The 25,340-nt window shown below is 45.5% G+C and overlaps 1 protein-coding gene across 1 annotated transcript in view; it reads left to right on the top strand.

Annotated features, from left to right (window-relative positions):
- LOC141058204 (intestinal mucin-like protein) overlaps positions 1-25,340 on the top strand; it is a 219,251-nt gene that overhangs the window by 152,395 nt on the left and 41,516 nt on the right. The window contains exon 11 of the mRNA XM_073554351.1: positions 20,722-20,753. Within this exon, the coding sequence (XP_073410452.1) occupies positions 20,722-20,753 (32 nt within the window). The remainder of the gene's footprint in view (positions 1-20,721; positions 20,754-25,340) is intronic.

The following is a 25,340-nucleotide window of genomic DNA, read 5'->3' as shown; positions in this document are numbered from 1 at the left end:
TTGGATTGTGTGAGGCCCAATGAATATCTGAGCGCTATGTGACAGGCTCGATGGCACAGCTGTGACCAAAGTGACTAGAGGATAAGTGAGATTTTGAATTTCAGCAGACACTTGTGGACACTGGACACTTTTGGATTGTGTGAGGCCCAATGAATATCTGAGCGCTATGTGACAGGCTCGATGGCACAGCTGTGACAAAAGTGACGAGAGGATAAGGGAGATTTTGAATTTCTGCAGACACTTGTGGACACTGGACACTTTTGGATTGTGTGAGGCCCAATGAATATCTGAGAGCTATGTGACAGGCTCGATGGCACAGCTGTGACCAAAGTGACTAGAGGATAAGGGAGATTTTGAATTTCAGCAGACACTTGTGGACACTGGACACTTTTAGATTGTGTGAGGCCCAATGAATATCTGAGCGCTATGTGACAGGCTCGATGGCACAACTGTGACCAAAGTGACTAGAGGATAAGGGAGATTTTGAATTTCTGCACACACTTGTGGAAACTGGACACTTTTGGATTGTGTGAGGCCCACTGAATATCTGAGCGCTCTGTCACAGGCTCGATGGCATAGCTGTGACAAAAGTGACGAGAGGATAAGGGAGATTTTGAATTTCTGCAGACACTTGTTGACACTGGACACTTTTGGATTGTGTGAGGCCCACTGATATCTGAGCGCTATGTCACAGGCTCGATGGCACAGCTGTGACAAAAATGACTAGAGGATAAGGGAGATTTTGAATTTCAGCAGACACTTGTGGACACTGGACACTTTTGGATTGTGTGAGGCCCACTGATATCTGAGCGCTATGTCACAGGCTCGATGGCACAGCTGTGACAAAAGTGACTAGAGGATAAGGGAGATTTTGAATTTCTGCAGACACTTGTGGATGCTGGACACTTTTGGATTGTGTGAGGCCCACTGATATCTGAGCGCTATGTGACAGGCTCGATGGCACAGCTGTGACAAAAGTGACTAGAGGATAAGGGAGATTTTGAATTTCAGCAGACACTTGTGGACACTGGACACTTTTAGATTGTGTGAGGCCCAATGAATAACTGAGCGCTATGTCACAGGCTCGATGGCACAGCTGTGACCAAAGTGACTAGAGGATAAGTGAGATTTTGAATTTCAGCAGACACTTGTGGACACTGGACACTTTTGGATTGTGTGAGGCCCAATGAATATCTGAGCGCTATGTGATAGGCTCGATGGCACAGCTGTGACCAAAGTGACTAGAGGATAAGTGAGATTTTGAATTTCAGCAGACACTTGTGGACACTGGACACTTTTGGATTGTGTGAGGCCCAATGAATATCTGAGTGCTATGTGACAGGCTCGATGGCACAGCTGTGACAAAAGTGACGAGAGGATAAGGGAGATTTTGAATTTCTGCAGACACTTGTGGACACTGGACACTTTTGGATTGTGTGAGGCCCACTGATATCTGAGCGCTATGTCACAGGCTCGATGGCACAGCTGTGACAAAAGTGACTAGAGGATAAGGGAGATTTTGAATTTCAGCAGACACTTGTGGACACTGGACACTTTTGGATTGTGTGAGGCCCACTGATATCTGAGCACTATGTCACAGGCTCGATGGCACAGCTGTGACAAAAGTGACTAGTGGATAAGATAGATTTTGAATTTCTGCAGACACTTGTGGACACTGGACACTTTTGGATTGTGTGAGGCCCACTGATATCTGAGCACTATGTCACAGGCTCGATGGCACAGCTGTGACCAAAGTGACTAGAGGATAAGGGAGATTTTGAATTTCAGCAGACACTTGTGGACACTGGACACTTTTGGATTGTGTGAGGCCCAATGAATATCTGAGCGCTATGTCACAGTCTCGATGGCACAGCTGTGACCAAAGTGACTAGAGGATAAGTGAGATTTTGAATTTCAGCAGACACTTGTGGACACTGGACACTTTTGGATTGTGTGAGGCCCAATGAATATCTGAGCGCTATGTGACAGGCTCGATGGCACAGCTGTGACAAAAGTGACGAGAGGATAAGGGAGATTTTGAATTTCTGCAGACACTTGTGGACACTGGACACTTTTGGATTGTGTGAGGCCCACTGATATCTGAGCGCTATGTGACAGGCTCGATGGCACAGCTGTGACCAAAGTGACTAGAGGATAAGTGAGATTTTGAATTTCAGCAGACACTTGTGGACACTGGACACTTTTGGATTGTGTGAGGCCCAATGAATATCTGAGCGCTATGTGACAGGCTCGATGGCACAGCTGTGACAAAAGTGACGAGAGGATAAGGGAGATTTTGAATTTCAGCAGACACTTGTGGACACTGGACACTTTTGGATTGTGTGAGGCCCAATGAATATCTGAGCGCTATGTGACAGGCTCGATGGCACAGCTGTGACCAAAGTGACTAGAGGATAAGTGAGATTTTGAATTTCAGCAGACACTTGTGGACACTGGACACTTTTAGATTGTGTGAGGCCCAATGAATATCTGAGCGCTATGTGACAGGCTCGATGGCACAACTGTGACCAAAGTGACTAGAGGATAAGGGAGATTTTGAATTTCTGCACACACTTGTGGACACTGGACACTTTTGGATTGTGTGAGGCCCACTGATATCTGAGCGCTATGTCACAGGCTCGATGGCACAGCTGTGACCAAAGTGACTAGAGGATAAGGGAGATTTTGAATTTCTGCACACACTTGTGGACACTGGACACTTATGGATTGTGTGAGGCCCACTGAATATCACAGCGCTATGTCACAGGCAGAAATTGGCTAGTGTATCACAAACTACAAGGTGTATGTAAAATTGGGCAGAATAGGAATCTCCCTAGAGTGCAGGTCTGTAAGAACGGAACATGTCCTCATTTTATTCTCACAGAGTGACACACTGATAGCTTCACTGTGGCTGTGATAACAGCCGTTACACGGTACTGTGTGAGGAGCGTACACCACTGTATGGTGTGAAAAAATGCACGGTCAGTACCTCAGCAGGACAAAAAAAAAAATTTGGATTGCTTTTAAAAAAGCAGATTGCGGAGCAGTGGGTAAACAGCAATGCAGGAATGTCAGGAAGCCTTAGAAGGCAGCCCAACAACCAACACCACTGATACACCACTATATAGCCTCCCCTTGCACTGCACACACAGTGACTGATGTGTTGTACAGGCAAAATCGCTAGCAGCAGAAGCAGTTTTTGGTGTCTTCTTCCCTGCCTAACGCTCTCCCTACAAAATCAGCAGCAGCAGCAGCTTTCTCTATTCTGAGATCAGCATGAGTAACATGGCGGTCGGCGTGCACGCCCTTTTATACCCCCTGTGACGCCCCCCAAAGCAAGCCAATCACTTGCATGCCCTTCTGAAAGATGGTGGTGACCCGTGCCTATGTCATCACGTTGCCCACAGTGTCCGTGGATCCTGATTGGCTGAAAAAGAGCGCAAAACAAACTTTTGAAACGCGACTTTGGCGCGTAAGTCGCCGACCTCGTGGCCGACCTCATCCTAGGGTCGGGTTTCATTTCATGAAACCCGACTTTGCCAAAAGTCGCCGACTTTGCCAAAAGTCGGCGACTTTTGAAATTTTTCGACCCGTTTCGCTCAACTCTAGTAGTGAGGTGTATTCACATGCACCTCTTCACAATCAAACATGGATATATGCTTCATGTTTTTTTACTATTTGGTGTCCTCCTCCTCCTTCTCCTCATCCTCACCGTCCTCCACCACTTGAACACCAGGGTGAATGTATTCAATCATGCTCCGGCCACTCTATGTTTTTGCAAGGGTGTTATGATGGCTGTCACCAAAATTTAAAAAATATTTACACCTCCAAGGGGAGATGTTTTCCAGCCCATACACTAAGTGTATGGGCATTCCAAGTGTAGGAGACCCGCTCCTTTAAATTGGGCCTATTTTTTAATCAGGCCTTCCTCTAAGTCTCATCATCCACTGCCACTAAATCAAAAGGGTTTATGTTTTGCATGCAGCTACAGCCGGTGTTGAATTTGTAAACCAGGGTGGGTGGTTAGGCTGTGTAAAATACTTGTTCTGCCACAGGTTGAGGTGTACCCCACAGGGGAAATGTTTGCCAGCCCATACACTAAGTGTATGGGCAATCCAAATGTAGGAGACCCGCTCATTTAAATTGGGCCTATTTTTTAATCAGGCCTTCCTCCAAGTCTCATCATCCACCGCCACTAGATTATTATTATTATTATAGCGCCATTTATTCCTTGGCGCTTTACATGTAAGGAGGGGTATACATAGTAAAAACAAGTACAATAATGTTAAACAATACAAGTCATAACTGGCACAGGAGGAGAGAGGACCCTGCCCGCGAAGGCTCACAATCTACAAGGGATGTGTGAGAATACAGTAGGCGAGGGTAGAGCTGGTCATGCAGCGGTTTGGTCGATCGGTGGTTACTGCAGGTTATAGGCTTGTCGGAAGAGGTGCGTCTTCAGGCTCTTTTTGAAGGTTTCGATGGTAGGTGAGAGTCTGATATGTTGTGGTAGAGAGTTCCAGAGTAAGGGTGATGCGCGAGAGAAATCTTGTATGCGATTGTGGGAAAAGGAGATAAGAGGGGAGTAGAGAAGGAGATCTTGTGAGGATCGGAGGTTACGTTTAGGAAAGCACCGGGAGACGCGGTCACAGATGTATGGAGGAGACAGGTTGTGGATGGCTTTGTATGTCATGGTTAGGGTTTTGTACTGGAGTCTCTGGGCAATGGGGAGCCAGTGAAGGGATTGACAGAGGGGAGAAGCTGGGGAATAGCGGGGGGACAGGTGGATTAGTCGGGCAGCAGAGTTTAGAATAGATTGGAGGGGTGCGAGAGTGTTCGAGGGGAGGCCACAGAGCAGGAGGTTGCAGTAGTCAAGGCGAAAGATGATGAGGGCATGGACTAGGGTTTTTGCAGATTTTTGGTTGAGGAATGAATGGATTTGTGAAATATTTTTGAGTTGAATTCGGCAGGAAGTGGAAAGGGCTTGGATATGTTATTTGAAGGAGAGATCAGCGTCAAGGATTACCCCGAGGCAGCGAGCTTGTGGGACTGGGGAGAGTGGGCAGCCATTTACTGTAATGGATAGGTTCGTGGGGGGGGTCACGTGAGATGGGGGAAAGATGATGAATTCTGTTTTGTCCATGTTAAGTTTCAGAAATCTAGCGGAGAAGAAGGATGAAATAGTGGACAGACATTGAGGGATTCTGGTTAGTAGGGAGGTGATATCTGGTCCAGAGATGTAGATCTGTGTGTCATCAGCATAGAGATGATACTGAAAGCCATGAGATTCCATGAGCTGTCCCAGGCCAAAGGTGTAAATGGAGAAGAGCAGGGGTCCTAGGACTGAACCTTATGGGACTCCGACAGATAGGGGGCGAGGTGAGGAGGTGGTGTGTGAGTGGGAGACGCTGAATGTTCGGTCTGTTAGGTATGATGAGATCCAGGATAGGGCCAAGTCTGTGATGCCAAGGGATGAGAGGGTCTGTAATAATAGCTAATGGTCCACTGTGTCAAAGGCAGCAGACAGGTCCAAGAGGAGGAGGACAGAGTAGTGTCGCTTGCTCTTGGCGGTTAAGAGGTCATTGGTGACCTTAGTAAGGACAGTTTCAGTGGAATGGTGTGACCGGAAGCCAGATTGTAAGCGGTCTAAGAGGGAGAAAGAAGAGAGATGGGAGGACAGTTCAACGTAGACGTGTTGTTCCAGTAGCTTGGAGGCATAGGGGAGAAGTGATATAGGGCGATAGCTAGATACAGAGGATGGGTCAAGAGAGGGCTTTTTGAGGATAGGTGTGATGGAGGCATGTTTAAAGCTTGAGGGGAAAACATCAGTTGTTAGTTATAGGTTGAAGAGATGGGTTAGGGTTGGGATGAAGACTGTGGTGAGGTTTGGGATGAAGTGGGATGGGATCGGGTCAAGTGCATAGTTGGTGAGATGTGATCTTGAGAGTAGAGTGGAGAGTCGATCTTCTGTAATGGTGGAGAAGTTGGTTTTGGAGGTGGAGGGCTAGGAAGTCGGGAGGAGGGGCTCTGGGGGTTGTTGACCAAAACTGTCTCTGATGTTATCAATCTTCTGCTTGAAAAATGAGGCAAAGTCTTCAGCTGACATGAGTGGGGAGGGAGGAGGTGCTGGGGGACGGAGGAGAGAATTGAAGGTGTTGAATAACTGTTTAGGGTTGTGAGACAGGGAGGATATGAGAGATGAGAAGTAGGTTTGTTTAGCTGTGGCGAGTGTGGTCTTGAAAGTAGTGAGGGACTGTTTGAATGCGATGAAGTGCTCGTTGGAGTGGGATTTTTTCCATCTGCGCTCAGCAGCCCTGGAAGCTCGCCTCAGTTCTTTGGTCAGGCTGGTGTGCCAGGGCTGTCTGTTGATTTTGCGAGCTTTGGTATGTGTAAGTGGGGTAGCAGATTCCAAAGCTACAGCTATTGCTGTGTTATATAGAGCAGCAGCGTCATCCGCATTGTGTAAGGAACTTATATCTGTGAGAGGGAGGAGGGATTCAGAGAATGAGTGTAGGTCAAGGTGTTTAAGATTTCTGCGAGGGTGTAAAAGTTTGTGGGGTGGGGATTGTAGACATGGAGTGGAGAGGGAAGAGAATGTGAGAAGGTTGTTGTCAGAGAGAGGAAGAGGTGAGTTAGACAGGTCAGATAGGGAGCAGAGGCGGGTGAAGATGAGGTCCAGTGTGTGGCCATCTTTGTGGGTGGCTGTAGAAGACCATTGAGTGAGGCCGAAGGAGGAAGTGAGAGATAGAAGATTAGTGGAAGCTGAGAGGGATGTGTCAATGGGGATGTTGAAGTCACCCATGATGATAGTAGGGATGTCCGCGGAAAGGAAATGAAGTAGCCAGGTGGTGAAGTAGTCAAAGAAGGTGGTGGCTGGCCCTGGGGGGTGGTAGATGACAGCCAGTTGGAGGTTGGAGGGGGAGTAGATGCGCACAGAGTGCACCTCAAAGGAAGGGAGGGTAACAGAGGGTGGCAGTGGGATTGGGGAGAAGCAGCAGGTATCTGACAGGAGAAAACCAACTCCTCCGCCATGTTTGCTGCTGGGGCGGGGGGTGTGAGAAAGGTGGAAGCCACCATATGAAAGTGCAGCAGGAGAGGCTGTGTCAGAAGGGGTAAGCCAGGTTTCGGTGATGGCGAGGAAGGAAACTTTGGTAGTAACAAAAAGATCATGGATGTAGGAAAGCTTGTTGCAGACAGAGCGAGCGTTCCACAGAGCTCCTGTTAGTGGGACTGGGGAAGCGGGGGCTGGGTGAATGGGTATAAGGTTGGAGTGGTTACGGAAGGTTGTGATAGAGCGTGGATGGGAGGTAGAAATGACTGTGGGAATGTGGTGAGGAGGACCAGGATTTGGAGAGATATCACCAGCAGTGAGAAGGAGCAGAGAAAGTGTTAGCAGGTGGGAGCAGGAGAGGGCATGAGGGGGCTGTCTGTGTTTGGAGACAGAGGATTGTATGTTACGGAACAGTTTTGAGGAGGAGGTGAGGTGGATGGGGAGGATTGAAGAAGAGATGAACAGTTCCTTACTAGGAGTAGGGATTAGGGGAATTAGCAGAAAGTGAAGGATTATAGGGGTGAAAGTGAAAACAAACAGAAACATTGTTTACAGTGACTGCGTACAGTTACCTTCAGTTCCCTTCTGGTTCAATTCTGGTTTTAATTCTAAAATTTATCTTCACACTTCTAGGACACACTTATAGGAATCACACTACAGACTGAAGTCTATGCAGATTTGAGCTATGCAATATATGTACAACTAAGTGCATTCAGGTGTGAAGCAGAGAGGAGTGGTCTCTGCTCATCTTGGTCAGACAATTAAGAGTGGACCAGATGCATATGATCAAGCCAGAGTAAACAAGGTCATAAATAACACTGGGGTAAGCTGGGGTTAGCTGAAAGGCATACCATGTGAATGCTAGGTGCAGAGGCAAGTCTATGTGCAAAGCTGGGTGATGTACTATGTGCACTTCATAGACAGACAGTAGGAGAGCAGGAGAGCTGGGTGGATGAACATACCATGTGAATGCTAGGTGCAGAGGCAAGTCTATGTGCAAAGCTGGGTGATACACTATGTGCACTTCATAGACAGACAGCAGTAGAGCTGGGTGGATGAACATACCATGTGAATGCTAGGTGCAGAGGCAAGTATATGTGCAAAGCTGGGTGATATACTATGTGCACTAGATCAAAAGGGTTTATGTTTTCTGTGCAGCTACAGCCAGTGTCGAATTTGTAACAAGGGTGGGTGTTTAGGCTCTGCGTCAAATACTTGTGCTGCCAAAGGCTGAGGTGTATCCCACAGGGGAAATGTTTGCCAGCCCATACACAAAGTGTGTGGGCATTCCAAGTGTAGGAGACCCGCTCATTTAAATTGGGCCTATTTTTTAATCAGGCCTAACTGTTGTGAATTCCTTTGCTCGGACTTCTGAGCCGGAGCTCCCTCTGCTCCCTCTGGTGGTTACTGGGAATAGTGGACCTGGCCAGGTTGATGGAAGTTTGCCATCTGACGACGATAATTGGGAATTTGGGATTACTGACTGGGTGCAAATAATTGAGCAGGCTTCCCTTGGTGGTTGCTGGTGACTTCCTCCTTGTGCATTTGGAGTTCTTTTGTCTCCTGCCTGATCTCCATGGATCAGTTAAGTGATTCTTTTGCTAATCCTTTGCATCTAATCTGGTTGTGCCTTTTTTTGCTTTCTGCTTTGTTGCTAGGGTTCAGCGTACTCCCTGCTGGGGGCAGTGCTGGGCCCCGCTCATATGTTACAGCTTGTATCAGTTTGTTCCGTCCCCTGTTAAGTTAGTATCTTTTGCTTTGCTTCCAGTTTATACCAGAGTGCTGATCTAGCGGGGGTGAGGTCATGTGGCCTCAGGTTTTTTGTATTTCAGATGTGTTGGATTTTTTTAGGGTTTTGTGCATAATTGCAGACAGTATCTGTCCTGTCATTTCTAGACAGCTTGGGCCCCACCGTTTGCTTACTCTGTTCTCTGCCTGTGTTTGTGTCTCATCTTGTCTCACCGACAATATATGTTTGGGGGCTGTCTATTCCTTTGGGGATCTGCTCCGGGGCAGTTTAGATTTCACCTTTCTAGCTTTAGGCTTAGTTAGTTCTCCGGCTGTGCTGAGGCGTCTAGGGCATCGTAGGAACGCTCCACGGCTACTGCTAGTTGTGTTGATAGGATCAGGGGTCTGCAATCCGCTTAGTTACCAACCTCTCTTGTTTCCAGGTGGCTTAGCCTGTTCCTGCCATCCTCCTCGGTGACCCATTCATAACAGAATCACCAGCCAAACTGTAGACTCTAGGGTACTCAAAAGAAGGAAAGAATTGTAAAAAAAAAAAAAAAGTGTCAGAATTTTTTTTAATATTTTTTCCTCTTTTTCTCTGAGGCCGTAGGAAGATTTTTTCCTTAATGGAGACTAAGCAATTGTTCAATCATGTTGAGCAGCTCGCCGCTGAAGTGCAGGGAATTTCTGCCTATCTCACTCAATCATCTGCTGTAGAACCAAAGATCCCTACTCCTGATGTGTTTTCGGGGGATCGGTCAAAATTTTTGAATTTCATGAATAACTGTAAACTAATTCTTGCTTTGAAACCTAATTCATCGGGGAGCTCGGTGCAGCAGGTTAAAATTGTCATATCCCTGCTGCGCGGCGATCCCCAGGATTGGGCTTTTTCTCTGACACCTGGAGATCCTATTCTGGCTAATGTAGATGCGTTTTTTCAGGCCCTGGGGATGTTGTTTGATGAACCTAATGCTATTGATCAAGCTGAGAAAACCTTATTGGCATTGAACCAGGGTCAGGATGCTGCGGAGTTATATTGCCAGAAGTTCAGAAAGTGAGCGGTCCTTACTGAATAGAATGATGATGCCCTAGCGGCTCTCTTTCGGTCAGGTCTGGCAGAAACTGTAAAAGATGTTATGGTGGGATTTCCTGTCCCCTCTAGTCTTAATGACTCCATGTAATTAGCCATTCAAATTAATTGACGTTTACGTGAACGTAAAAGTACGTGAGAGGCGGTGCTGCCTTTTGAACTAACTTCTGAACCCATGCAATGTGATAGGGTTTTGTCTAGGATGCAACATCAAGAGTTTAGAAGGTGTAATAAGTTATGCTTCTTTTGTGGGGACGCCTCTCATGTTATTTCTGTCTGCCCTAAACGAGAAAAACGTTTTGCTCACTTATTTGCTGTGGACAGTGTACAGCCTAAGTTCCTGTTGGCAGTTACCTTGATCTGCTCCTTGTCTACATTTTCTGCTAAGGCCTTTGTTGATTCAGGAGCAGCCTTGAATCTGATGGATCTTGACTTTGCCAAATGCTGTGGTCTCCACATGGTGCCCCTGCGGACACCTATTCCCTTGAGGGGGTTTGATGATACCCCTTTGGCGGAGAATAAACCCCAGTTTTGGACCCAGGTAAAAATGTGGGTCGCCCCGGACCATCAAGAGAATTGTAAATTTTTGGTGTTGCATCAGGAGAGCTTTAAACTAGAACAATGTGGGAAGGGAATTAAAAGGCCAGAAAAAGCCATACACCTAACAAATGCTATTGAGAACTCTGCTATAAGAAGTGGAAAGGAAGAACAAAGACAAAAGAATCTAAATAATAAAAATATTGGAGAAAGAGAAACCAATCACAAACTAAAATGTTTCTATACTAATGCACAAAGCATGAGCAACAAACAAGGAGAATTGGAACTACTAACGCAGGAAAATAAATATGATGTCATTGGAATCACTGAAACTTGGTGGGACAATACACGTGATTGGAATGCAATGCTAGAAGGATATAACTTATTTGCTAGAACAGACTTGATAAACGAGGAGGAGGTGTCGCATTGTATGTTAGAAACGTGTATATCTGCATAGATATTGAAGCTTCAGAAACTGTGAGTTCTGTGGAAACTGTTTGGGTAAAAATACGAGGACAGAACAATGGAAAGGGCACCATTGTAGGCATTTACTACAGGCCGCCTGGGCAAGCTGAAGATATGAATGAACTCTTTATGCATCAAATGGCCAAGTTCTCCAAAAATATGACATAGTTGTCATGGGAGATTTCAACTATCCTGACATTTGCTGGGAATCTCTCTCAGGCAAAACTAACAGATCAAGGAAATTCTTATCCTCTCTTGCTGACAACTTTATCTTCCAAAAGGTAGGGGAGAAAACAAGGGGAACTGCTACCTTGGATCTAATCCTTATAAACAGGGAGGAAATGGTTGAGAAGGTAAAAGTGGCTGGGACCCTAGGAGGTAGCGACCATGCTATTTTTGAATTTTGGATAACTAGAGGAGGAAGACCTGTGAAGACTCAGACGTCAAGGTTAGATTTCAGAAAGGCAGATTTCAAGGGATTCAGAAAGAGAATTGGAGGGATCCAATGGCTGGATATCCTTAAGGACAAAAATGTCCAGGAAGGATGGGAAATCTTGAGAAATGAAATTCTCAAAGCACAATTGTTAACAATTCCAAAAAGAAGGAAGAATTGGAAGCATTTAAGGAAACCAGGATGGATGAACACAGAACTTAAGCACATGCTAAAAAGGAAGAAAGAAATGTTTATAAAATGTAAAGAGGGAGGCATATCTAAAGAAGAATATAATGCTGTCTGCAGAACTTGCAGGGCACAAATCAGATTATCTAAAGCTGACAATGAATTGAGGCTTGCAAGAGACGTCAAAAGCAATAATAAAGGATTTTGGGGATATGTCAAAAGTAAAAGAAAAGTCAAAGATGCTATAGGATTTTTTCAGGATGAAAATGATGAAATGGTAAGGCAGGATGTTGAGAAGGCCGAACTTTTAAATTCGTATTTTGCATCTGTTTTCTCTCAGAAAGGAAATGTAACATCAACTGTTCTTCACTGTCCTATTAAGGGAATAGAAGAATCCAGGATATCTATAAACAGAAAGATAGTGAGGAAACAATTAGCTAACCTAAATGAATTCAAGTCTCCAGGTCCAGATGAATTACACCTCAGAATACTGAAGGAGATAGCAGAAGAAATTTTTGAACTCCTCTCCATAATCTTTGAAAATTCTTGGAGAACAGGAGAAGTCCAAGAAGACTGGAGAAGAGCAAATGTTGTTCCTATTTTCAAAAAGGGGAAGACGGTGGACCCAGGCAACTATAGATGTCACGGCCCCCATCGCGCCCTCACATACTCACCTGCTCGCTCCAGCGCTGCAGCCTGTCTCCTCCCGTCAGCCACGGCATCCTCCTCTGACCGGCCCGTGGCCTGTGACGTCACTACATGCCTTGCGCATGCGCCGTAGGCCGCGGCCACGTCTCCCTACATCTCCTTATGCTCCGGTGGTGCCCTGACCCGGAAGCACCGCCGGACCAATGGGGGCCGGTCCCTGGGTATTTCAGGCCGCCCTCCTGTAATGGAGGTGCCTGACCGTTGTGTTATTTCCAGCATGCTAGGCTCCCCTGCCCTTGTCCTGTCTCCATTGCCTACCTGACCCTTTTGCTCTCTCTTCCTGCAGTCCTGCTCCGTCCTGCTGCCTGTGCCTGATTCCTGTCGCCTACTCTGGTTCTGTGCCCCTGCTCCGTCCTACTGCTCACACCTGATTCCTGTCGCCTACTCCTGTCCTGTGCCCTTGCTCCGTCCTGCTGTCCGTGCCTAATTCCAGTTCTCCTACTTCGGTCCTGTGCTCCTGCTTCATCCGGCTCCCCGTGTCTGTCTCCTGCTGCCTTACTCCGGCCCCTCCACCTGAGCCTTACTCTGTCTTGTGCTCTTAGTACCGTACCCAGTCCTACTCCAGTCCTCTCTGAGCCGTCCCTCTTGGTACCGGCTGCCGTGGCATCCGAACCCCTGGGCCTGCTCCTAAACGTCCCTGTATAGGAGTCGGTTCCACTTGGCTGCTCACCCGGGGACCCCTCGGTGCCACGGTCCAGAGGATCCACTCCTGGAGTCTTGCCTCTCCAAGCGAGCACCCTAACAATAGGCCGGTGAGTCTGACTTCTATACCAAGAAAGATCTTTGAACAAATTATTAAACAACATGTATGTAAGTACCTGGATAAGAATGAAGTGATTAAACAGGGTCAGCATGGGTTTGTAACTAATAGGTCATGTCAGACTAACTTAATTTCCTTCTATTACAGAATCGCTGATTGGGTGGATCAGGGAAATGCTGTAGATATAGTATATCTTGACTTCAGCAAAGCATTTGACAAAGTATCTCGCACAATCTTTAATGAAAAAATGGCTAAGTATGGAATGGACAAGGCAAATGTTAGGTGGATTCATAACTGGCTTAGTGATCGGACCCAAGGAGTGGTCGTAAATGGCTGCACATCCAGTTGGAAGAATGTCTCAAGTGGGCTACCACAGGGCTCTGTCCTGGGCCCTGTATTGTTCAACATCTTTATCAACGATTTAGATGAAGGAATTGAGAGTAAACTGATTAAATTTGCTGATGACACAAAACTAGGAGGGATAGCTAATACTAGAGAAGAGAGAGAGAGGATTCAAAAAGATATAAATAAACTGGAGCAGTGGGCAGCAACTAACAGAATGGTTTTTAACAGGGAAAATGCAAAGTACTAGATTTGGGCAATAAAAATGAAAAAAGCATATACAGAATGGGAGGAATAGGGCTAATTAACAGCACATGTGAAAAAGACTTGGGTATACTAATAGATCACAGACTGAATATGAGTCAACAGTGTGATGCAGCAGCAAAAAAGGCAAATTCAATTCTAGGATGTATTAACAGAAGCATACAGTCTAGATCACGTGAAGTCATTACTGCCCTCTACTCCTCTTTGGTCAGACCTCATTTGGAATACTGTGTCCAGTTTTGGGCGCCACATTTTAAAAAAGACATCAACAAACTGGAGCAAGTTCAGAAAAGAGTGACCAGAATGGTGACCCGTCTGCAAACCCTGGCTTATGAGGAAAGGTTGCAGGATTTGGGAATGTTTAGCTTGCAGAAGAGAAGACTGAGAGGAGACTTAATAGCTGTCTACAAATATCTCAAGGGCTGTCACATTGTAGAAGGATCATCTTTATTCTCATTTGCACAAGGAAAGACTAGAAGCAATGGGATGAAACTGAATGGGAGGAGACAGATTAGATATTAGAAAAAACTTTTTGACAGTTAGAGGGATAAATGAGTGGAACAGGCTGCCACGAGAAGTGGTGAGTTCTCCTTCAATAGAAGTCTTCAAACAGAGGCTGGACAGACATCTGTCTAAGATGATTTAGCGAATCCTGCTTTGAGCAGGGGTTTGGACCAGATGGCCCCTTCCAACTCTACGATTCTTTGATTCTATGATTCTAATTTACATGATATTATTATACTGGGTTTTCCTTGGTTGCAAACCCATAATCCTGTTTTGGATTGGAAATCTGTGTCTGTGGTGAGTTGGGGATGTCAATTTGTTCTTAATGACACTCCTGTTTTCTCCACCTCTCCCCAGTCTCAAGATGTTCCTGACTATTTGGCTGATTTTTCTGATGTATTTAGTGAGATTAAGTCTGCGTCTTTGCCGCCTCATAGGAGTTACGACTGCGCAATTGAGTTAATGCCCAGTTGTAAATTTCCCAAGGGTCGACTTTTCAACTTATCGGTACCTGAATATGATGCTATGCGATCTTATATCAAGGAATCATAGGAGAAGGGTCATATCAGACCATCCTCTTCGCCTTTGGATGCTGTTTTTTTTTTTTGTGGCCAAAAAAGATGGCTCATTAAGGCCATGTATTGACTATCGTTCCCTTAACAAAATCACTGTTAAATATCAGTACCCGTTACCCCTGATTTCTGATTTATTTTCAAGAGTTAAAAGTGCTTGTCAAGCACGGGGATGAATAGAAGATGGCGTTTAATACTCAGGAGGGACATTTTAAGTACCTTATGATGCCTTTTGGGCTCACTAATGTCCCTTCCGTCTTACATTCTTTTGTGAACGATATTTTCCAGGACCTTGTGGATAAGTTTTTGATCATTTATCAGGATGATATTTTGATTTTTTCCAGTGATTGGGATGCTCATGTGGAACATGTCTGGACTGTGTTCCGGATTTTGAAGGAAAATACTCTGTATGTTAAGGGATCGAAATGTCTTTTTGCTGTAGACAGGATTTCATTTTTGGGATTCATTTTGTCCCTCGTCTGCTATTGAAATGGACCCGGCCAAGGTACAGGCCATTTATGATTGGGTTCAGCCCACTTCTCTGAAGGCTCTTCAGAAGTTTTTAGGTTTTGCTAATTTCTACCGTAAATTTATAAGTAATTTTTCTGGTATTGTTAAACCTCTGACGGATTTGGCCAAAAAGGGCGCTGATGTGTTGAATTGGTCTCCAGAGGCAGTCTCGGGATTTCAGGAGCTTAAGCATAGATTCACTTCTGCTCTGGTTCTACGGCAACCTGATGTTTCACTCCCATTTCAAGTGGAAGTAGATGCTTCTGAGATTGGTGCAGGAGCCGTTTTGTCTCAAAGAGATCTGGTAACCTCTAAGATGAATCCCTGTGCCTTCTTTTCTCGCAAATTTTCTCCATCTGAACGTAACTATGACGTGGGAAATCGGGTATTGTTGGCCATGAAGTGGGCATTTGAAAGTGGAGACATTGGTTGGAGGGAGCTGACATCAAGTTGTGGTCCTCACCGATCACAAAAATTTGATTTATCTTGAATCAGCCAAGCGCTTGAATCCTAGACAGGCTAGGTGGGCCTTGTTTTTCACGCATTTTAATTTTGTGGTCTCTTTTCTTCCGGGCACTAAGAATGTTAAGGCGGATTCTCTTTAGTTTCTTTGCGGATTCTCTTGATGTGACCGAGCCTACTACTATTCTAAATGAGGGTGTAGTTCTTTCCGCCATCTCTCCCGATTTGAGACATGCCCTGGAGTAATTTTCGGAGGATAAACCTGAACGATGCCCTATGGGGAAATTGTATGTCCCTGACCAGTGGAGGAAAAGAGTAATGTCTGAAATTCATTGCTCCGCGTTGGCTGGTCATCCAGGTATCTTTGGTACTAGAGATTTGGTGAGTCGGTCTTTTTGGTGGCCTGCCTTATCTCGTGATGCCAGGAATTTTGTGCAGTCCTGTGGGACTTGTTCTCAGTCCAAGCCCTGTTCTCGTGCTAGTGGTTTGTTGATGCCCCTGCCGGTGCCCAGGAGGCCATGGACCCATATCTCAATGGATTTTATCTCTGATCTCCCTGTCTTTTCAGAGAATGACTGTTATTTGGGTGATCTGTGGTAGATTTTCTAAGATGGTCCATCTTGTTCCACTCCCAAAGTTGCTATCTTCTTCTGAGTTGATGCCCTTGTTTTTACAACAAGTGGTTCGTTTGCACGGGATTCCTGAGAACATTGTGTCGGACAGAGGGGTCCAGTTTATTTCCAGATTTTGGAGAGCTTTTTGTTCCAAACTGGGAATTCAGTTGTCTTTCCCCTCTGCATTTCATCCTCAGACCAATGGGCAGCCTGAGAGAACAAACTAGACTTTAGAATCCTATTTGAGATGTTTCATATCTGCTGATCTGGATGATTGGGGCTTGTTCTGCCACTTTGATGTCTCCTCTCTTTTGTAACTTTGGATTTCATCCTCGATTTTCTTCGGGCAGGTGGAAGCTTCTGCCTGCCCAAGTGTGGATTCTGTGGTAGAGAGAATGCAGCAGATTTGGGACCAAGTAGTGGATAAGTTGTCCCACTATCAGGAAAAGGCCCAACGGTTTTCCAACCGGCATAGGACCGTTGGTCCCCGGTTTAAAGTGGGTGATATAGTTTGGTTGTCCTCAAAAAATATTCCCATGAAGGTTGCATGTCCAAAATTTAAGCCAAGGTTTATTGAACCTTATAAGATTTTGGAAATCCTTATCCCCGTTTCTTTCCGTTTGTCTCTTCCAGTTACGTTTAAGATTCATAAAGTTTTTCATAAATCTTTTGTTGAAAAGGTTTGTTGAGCCAGTAGTTCCCATGGCGGCCCCCCCTGACCCTGTACTGGTTAAGGGTAATTTGGAGTATGAGGTAGAGAAGAAATTGGAATTTCGTCTGGCTGGACGGACACCTTAGTACTTGGTCAAGTGGAGTGGTTATGGCCAGGAGGATAATTCTTGGGTCTCTGCTTCTAACTTCCATGCCAAGAGATTGATTCATACCTTTCACCAGGCCCATCCTGATGGGCCTGGTGACGAGGATGAGGGTTTGGTGACCCCTCCTCAAGGAGGGGGTACAGTTGTGAATTCCCTTGCTCGGACTTCTGAGCCTGAGCTCCCTCTGCTCCCTCTGGTGGTTACTGGGAGTAGTGGACCTGGCCAGGTTGATGGAAGTTTGCCACCTGACGACTATAATTGGGAATCTGGGATTACTGGCTGGGAGCATATAATTGAGCAGGCTTCCCTTGGTAGTTGCTGGTGATTTCCTCCCTGTCCATTTGGAGTTCTTTTGTCTCCTGCCTGATCTGCATGGTTCAGTTAAGTGATTCTTTTGCTAATCCTTTGCATCTAATCTGGTTGTGCCTTTTTTTGCTTTCGGCTTTGTTGCTAGGGTTCAGTGTACTCCGTGCTAGGGGCAGCACTGGGCCCCGCTCTTATGTTACAGCTTGTGTCAGTTTGTTCAGTCCCCTGTATGTTAGTATCTTTTGCTTTGCTTCCAGTTCATACCAGAGTGCTGGTCTAGCGGGGGTGAGGTCGTGTGGCCTCAGGTTTTTTGCATATCAGATGTGTTGGATTTTTTTGCAGTTTAGTGCGTGATTGCAGACAGTATCTTTTCTGTCCTGTCCTGTCTAGACAGCTTGGGCCGCACCGTTTGCTCAGTCTGTTCTCTGCCTGTGTTTGTGTCTCATCTTGTCTCACTGACAATATATGTTTGGGGGCAGTCTATTCCTTTGGGGATGTGCTCTGGGACAGTTTAGATTTCACCTTTCTGGCTCTAGGCTTAGTTAGTTCTCCGGCTTTGCCGAGGCGTCTAGGGCATCGTAGGGATGCTCCACGGCTACTGCTAGTTGTGTTGATAGGATCAGGGGTCTGCAATCCACTTAGTTACCAACCTCTCTGGTTTTCTGATGGCTTAGCCTGTTCCTTCCATCCTCCTTGGTGACCCATTCATAACACCTTCCTCCGTCTCATCATCCACTGTCACTAGATCAAAAGGGTTTATGTTTTCCATGCATCTACAGCCAGTGTCAAATTTGTAACAAGGGTGGGTGGTTAGGCTGTGCGTCAAATACTTGTTCTGCCAAAGGTTGAGGTATACCCCACAGGAGAAATGTTTGCCAGCCTATACACTAAGTGTCTGGGCATTCCAAGTGTAGGAGACCCGCTCCTTTAAATTGGGCATAGTTTTAAATCAGGCCTTCCTTCACGTCTCATCATCCGCCACCACTAGATCACCAGTGTTAACATGTTCCATGCTGCTACAGCCAGGGTCAAATTCCGAACAAGGGTGGTTGGTTTTGCTGGGTGTAAAAGACTTGTTATGGAAAAGGTTGAGGTGTACCCCAAAGGGGAAAATGTTTGACAGCCAACACACTTAGTGTATGGGCATGCCAAATCTAGGAGACACGCTCCTTTTTAATGGGACATTTTTTGTTAATAGTGCCTCCTACATGTTTCTTCCAAGGGGGGATTGGGGTTATTGTGGTGCATATGACTTGGTAGCAGGGCAGGCCTTGCAGTCTATGCATAAGAAAACAGAATGGGAGTACAAAATGAATAATGTGAAGTGGATTTTTCTGTGCCCATCCAGTATGTGGTTTCAAAGGCATATTGGGGTCCAGATAACTTGGCGGCAGGGCAGGCCCTGCAGACAGTGCATAAGAAAATAGTTTGGGATTACGAAATTAATAATGTGAGGTGGATTTTCCGGTGGACATCCAGTACGTGGCTTGAAAAGCTTATTGGGGTGCATGTAACTTTGGGGCAAGCCAGGTCTTGCATTCAATGCAACATTTTTTCAGGAAGCCCTCCTCTACCTCTCATGAAAGGGGTATTGTGTTGCATCGTAATTCTTGGCAGTCCATCCACTCACTGCATAGGCAATAACAGTTTAGGAGACCCACTGATCAATAATGGCCCTTTAAGAAGATTAATGCCGCCTGATGCTCCTGTAAAAATAGGCTTTGTGACCTTAAAGGGGGTTTTACACATAGCAATATCGCTAGCAATATCGCTAAAGCATCACCGATTTAGTGACACAGCAGCGATATTGCTAGTGATATTGCTATGTGTGATACTTACCTCCGACCGGCTCCCCCGCTGTTTGTCGCTGATCGCGCGAGATCGTCCGGCTCCATTTCTCGTCAAGCGCTTCCTGCTGGGCTTCCTGTGGCGCCAAAGAGCGACGCGTGGACGCGGACGGGAAGACGTCAGGATTGCCACGTCTGAAAGGTAAGTAACGACCGCTGCTGCGTCGCTACGTCGCTGTGAGATCTGCCTGTGTGGCAGCTCACTAGCGACCATTTAGCGATGCACCAGCGATCCTGACCGGGTCGTATCCTGGTCGGGATCGCTGGTGCATCGCTAAATGTAAAGGGGCCTTAAGAGTCCCTCCTTCATAAATGAAACAAGATGGGTCTGCTTATGTGTCACACACCACATGGCTAGGGTTGCTAAATGTTACAATGACATTTCCCAGTGAATGCATTTCCATTTGTTGAAAGCAATGTTAAAGTTGAAAAACGCTTCAAAAACGCTGCATCTGAACATAGCCCAAGTGGGGGATGAACATTTTGGTCTGGGGTTAATTATTTTGCCTAATATACAAGTTATTAACCTGGAAAGGATGTACCTTTACATATTTCCCAGCAAAATCCGTTTTGGTTTCGTTTTGGTATGTTTTTTGGTGCACCGGTAAAAATGGCATGAAAAATTGTTTAAAGCTGTGAACTAAGTGTCAGGAATGCTTCCAGGGGCGATCCCCATGATGTCCCCGTGTCATTAGAGCAGTGTTTCCATCATTTTCAGACGTTTTTAGACCTTAAAAGGACCCCCGGGGGGGATTGCTGTAAAAATGCTCGGGTCTCCCATAGACTTACATTAGGCTCGTTGTTCTGTCCGAGTACCAGAGTATTCCAATTTGTACGACCCGAGCAACGAGCACCCGAGCATTTTAGTGCTCGCCCATCACTAATCATTACCTTTCCATAAATTCTTTAAGGATGCCAATTTCTCACAACACAAATTCAATAAGTTATTGCAACATGTCAGGGAAACTCTCAAGAGGCTGCAAATCCCATTACAACCACTGGGAGGGACATACAGTGTAGACACATATAGCATAATCATATCCCAAAAAAAGTGCCTCAAAATCACGTTTTTAAAAAGCTGATCCTCTCATGTCTAAGCCAAGCTGCTGCTAAGTTTCATCTAATTTGGGAAATATGAGGTCAGCGGGATGTTGTATCTCCTTCCAAGAATGTTACTCCATAATAAGAATTGCCGATTTTCTTTTCCTTTTATGTTGTTATTTGCTATATGCTATTTAATGCCTATTTGTGGGTTCTCTAGTTTTAATTTTTTTTCCGTACCTGTACAAGGTTCTTTACTTCCCATTCCCTTTCCTCTCTTCCTACCTTCCTTCACTTTCCCTGTTTAATTACTGAAAACCAATAAAATTATTTGAAAAGAAATATGAGGTCAGAACTCTTCGATTGACAACGATAGAGTCTCTGAATTATAGTACAAACTGAAAGAATGTAAAAAAAAGTGTAATATTAATGCATTAAATATATATACTCTGGCATCATACTTGCAATGTTCTGTTCTTTCAGGATGCGTCGGACCTGACAACATACCACGAGAAGTAAGTCATTCTCGTTGTGACCTTTTAAACTATTTAAAGGGGTTTTACCATGAAAAAAAGTTAATTTTAATCAATAGATCCTGGAATAATAATAAGTTCCACAATTGGATGTGTTTAATAAAAATCTCCCTGTGCTGAGATAATCTTATAAATGTGCCCCTGCTGTGTACTGTGTAGTGGCTGTGTCTGACCGTACAGGAACATGGTCTGATCATACCACATCTCCTGACCAAGGGAGGAAGAAAAAAGATTATACAGACATTACAGCATGGGATTACAGTTGATTCTTTCTTTGAGGTGAAACATTTCACTGCCTTTTTTAGCCCCTGTACCCCCAAGGGTGGTTTGCTCGTTAATGACCGGGCCAATTTTTACAATTCTGACCACTGTCCCTTTATGAGGTAATAACTCTGGAACACTTCCATGGATCCTTGTGATTCTGACATTGTTTTCTCGTGACATATTGTACTTCATGATAGTGGTAAAATTTCTTTGATATAATGGAAATATGGCAAAAATTTTGAAAATTTTGCAATTTTCAAACTTTGAATTTTTATGCCCTTAAAACAGAGAAATATGTCACACAAAATAGTTAGTCAATGATATTTCCCACATGTCTACTTTACAACAGCACAATTATGGAAACATCATTTTTTTGTTATTAGGAAGTTATAAGGGTTAAAAATTGACTAGCGATTTCTCATTTTTACAACAAGATTTACAAAACCAATTTTTTTAGGGACCACCTCACATTTGAAGTCACTTTGAGGGGTCTATATGGCAGAAAATGCCCAAAGGTGACACCATTCTAAAAACTGCACCCCTCAAGCTACTCAAAACTGCATTCAAGAAGATTATTAACCCTTCAGGTGCTTCACAGGAGCAGAAGCAACGTGGAAGGAAAAGATGAACATTTAACTTTTTAGTCACAAAAATGATCATTTAGCAACAATTATTTTATTTTCCCAAGAGTAACAGGAGAAATTGGACCCCAAAAGTTGTTGTTCAATTTTTCCTGAGTACGCTGATACCCAATATGTGGGGGGAACCACTGTTTGGGCACATGGCAGGGCTCAGAAGGGAAGGAGCGTCGTTTGACTTTTTCAACCTAGAATTGGCTGGAATTGAAATCGGACACCATGTCGTGTTTGGCGAGCCCCTGATGTGCCTAAACAGTGGAAACCCTCATAAGTGACCCCATTTTGGAAATTAGACCGCCTAAGGAACTTATCTAGATGTGTGGTGAGCACTTTGAACCCCCAAGGGCTTCACAGAAGTTTATTACGCCCGGGCGTGAAAATAAAAAATCATATTTTTTCCACAAACAAGATCATTTAGTCCCTAATATTTTGTTTTCCCAAGAGTAACAGGAGAAATTGGACCCCAAAAGTTGTTGACCAATTTGTCCTGAGTACGCTGATACCCAATATGTGGAGGGGAACCACTTTTTGGGCACATGGCAGGGCTCAGAAGGGAAGGAGCGCCGTTTGACTTTTTCAACTAAAAATTGGCTGGAATTGAGATTGGACGCCATGCCGCGCTTGACGAGCCCCTTATGTGCCTAAACAGTGGAAACCCCCCACAAGTGACCCCATTTTGGAAACTAGACCCTCTAAGGAACTTGTAATGATGTATAGTAGGTTTCTATGAAGACAGTGGCTAGATGATAGAGTCACAGACACAGGTATACATGAAAGTAGTTTGTATTAAACAAGCAGCACAGAACAGCACAGGTGCTGGCGGAGCCAGACAATGACAGCAGTGGTAACAGCAGCAGAACTCAGTCCAGTAGATAGCAAGTTGTACACCAGCACTATGTAGATGTAAGCAGACACAGTCTTAAGGATGCAGGCAAGGACAGTCACTTAGCCCTCTCCCTTGCGGGAGGGGAATCTTCGGGCACAGTGCAGTGGCAGAGAAAGTCACTAGGTAATTGATACTGGATGATTAAAGGTAGCAGGGATAGGTCTCTCAGGTGAAACGCACACAGCAATCAAGATCTTCAGCGCATACCGTGAGTGCTGTAGTAGCGGTGAGCGGTGGAGGCAGAGCTGGAAGGAGCCTTCAGGCAGACACCGTCAGAAGGTCCAGGCGGCGGCAGTTAGGCAGCAGGTAATCCAGGTGGATTCAGCAGGAAGGAAGGAGGTAGCACAGCGTGCAACTCCCAGCTAGCAGATCAGGTACAGGACGAGATATACAAGCAAGGTAGTCACGTCCAGGAAAGCTATTTAAACCCGGCGGGCGGGACCAACAGGCGGTGATGTCACAGGAACCAGTATGGCCGAATGAAGCCAGGCTTAAGGGCAACAGTAAGGGCAAAGTCCGGAACACAGCAGAATAGGAACGATGCTTACAGAACTTATGTAGATGTGTGGTGAGCACTTTGAACCCCCAAGTGTTTCACCAAATTATTTCTTAGTCCCCAATTTTTAATTTTCCCAAGGGTAACAGGAGAATTTGGACCCCAGAACTGGTTGCCCAATTTGTCCTGAGTATGCTTGTACCCCATATGTGGGAGAAAACTACTGTTTGGGCACACGTCGGGGCTCGGAAGGGAAGTAGTGATGTTTTGAAATGCAGACTTTGATGGAATGGTCTGCGGGTGTCATGTTCCGTTTGCAGAGCCCCTGATGTGCCTAAACAGTAGAAAACCCCACAAGTGACCCCATTTTGGAAACCAGACCCCCTAAGTAACTTATCTAGATGTATGGTGAGAACTTTGAACCCCGAAGTGTTTCACTAAAGATTATAATGACCGGGTGTGAAAATATAAAATGCTTTTTTTTCCCACAAAAATGACCTTTTAGTCCCCAATTTTTAATTTTCTCAAGGGTAACAGGAGAAATTGGACCCCAAAAGCTGTTGTCCAATTTGTCCTGAGTACGCTGATACCCCACATGTGTGAGAAAACTACTGTTTGGGCACATGTCGGGGCTCTAAAGGGAAGTAGTGATGTTTTGGAAAGCAGACTTTGATGGAATGGTCTGCGGGCATCATGTTCCGTTTGCAGAGCCCCTGATGTGCCTAAACAGTAGAAACCCCCCCACAAATGACCCCATTTTTGAAACTAGACCCAATAAGGAACTAATCAAACCAATTTCTCCTGTTACCCTTGGGAAAATTAAAAATTGGGGACTAAAAACTTTGAACCCCCAAGTGTTTCACTATAGATTATAATGCCCGGGCGTGAAAATATAAAAGCCTATTTTTTCCCCAAAAAATTGATCTTTTAGTCCCCAATTTTTAATTTTCCCAAGGGTAACAGGAGAAATTGGACCCCAAAAGTTGTTGTCCAATTTGTCCTGAGTACGCTGGTACCCCACATGTGGGAAAAAACTATTTGGCTCACGTTGGGGCTCGAAAGGGAAGTAGTGACGTTTTTGGAATGCAGACTCTGACGGAATGGTCTGCGGGCATCATGTTCCATTTGCAGAGCCCAGGACTCATATGTGGCATCATTTTGGATACTAGACCCCCAAAGAACAAATCTAGATGTGCCCCAACTAATCTAATGTTTCCATTAAGTAAATTAGCAGTGCATGGAGGTGTGATGTTTCACCAATCAACGCTCGACGGCTGCGCAAAGGGGGGTAGAAAGAGGGGGATGGGGGAATGGGGGGATTGGGGTGGTTGAAAAGAGATTGGGCAGAGATCAGTTAGGGTTGTAGTCAAGTGGCGCAAAGGGTGGGTGAAAAAAATGGAAAATGGCAGGCACAAGCTCTGATAAGTGACCTGTGTCAGTTATCAAAGTTTGGCGGCTGCGGGATGTATGTGCAGAGTTAGTGGAAAGGGGGCTGAGAAAAAAAGTGAGCACGAGTGTTGATTGGTGAACTGGGTCACCAATCAACATGCGGCGGTTGCGCAAAGGGGGGTGGAGGGGGTAATAAGAGGAGGATGGGGGATTGGGGTGGATGAAAAGAGATTGGGAAGGGATCAGTTACGGTTGTAGTCAGGTGGCGCAAAGGGGGATGAAAAAAATGAAAAATGTGTGCAAAGAGGGGTGGAGGGGGTAAAAATAGGGGGAAGGGGGATGAAGATAGATTGGGCAGGCATCATGGATTAGGTAACACTTACAGTTGTACGTTTTTTCTTTATTTTTTTTCTTCTTTCTTCAGTAGGGATTGTGGTGCTACAGACTGCTGTGGCACCACAATGCCCAGCACAGCAGGAGATCCAGCAGTATGACTGCTCTGTAGGGAATCCTCAGCTAGTGTGAGGACCCCTGCAGAGCAGTCATACAGGTCACAGGCAGGTCAGAGACAGGTCACAGAGTGGTCACACCGCTGCTGTGACCTGTCATTCGTGGGATCGTATGATTACATCGATCCCACCAGTCCCTGCTGGCCCTGGTGACCATAGCAACTGCCTTGGATCAGAGATCACAGCTCCGATTCCTAGGCAGGTCATGGTCAGGTCACCAGCAGGGCACAGAGCGGTCATAGCGTGATCGCGGCTGTGCCCTGTGATTGGCACGAGCAATGATGACATTGATCGTGCCAACCAGCTCCTGCAGGCCCTACTGGTCCTGTCCTAGGCTTCGGCCTAGGATTGGTGCTATTACAGCACCGATCCAGACCAGTACTGGCA

The sequence above is a fragment of the Dendrobates tinctorius genome, unplaced genomic scaffold (genome assembly GCF_039654945.1).
Source record: "Dendrobates tinctorius isolate UK_male_01 unplaced genomic scaffold, ASM3965494v1 ptg000211l, whole genome shotgun sequence".
Lineage (NCBI taxonomy): Eukaryota > Metazoa > Chordata > Amphibia > Anura > Dendrobatidae > Dendrobates > Dendrobates tinctorius.
The sequence above is the reverse complement of the archived record's forward strand: the minus strand, read 5'-3'. Positions and strand labels throughout refer to the sequence as shown.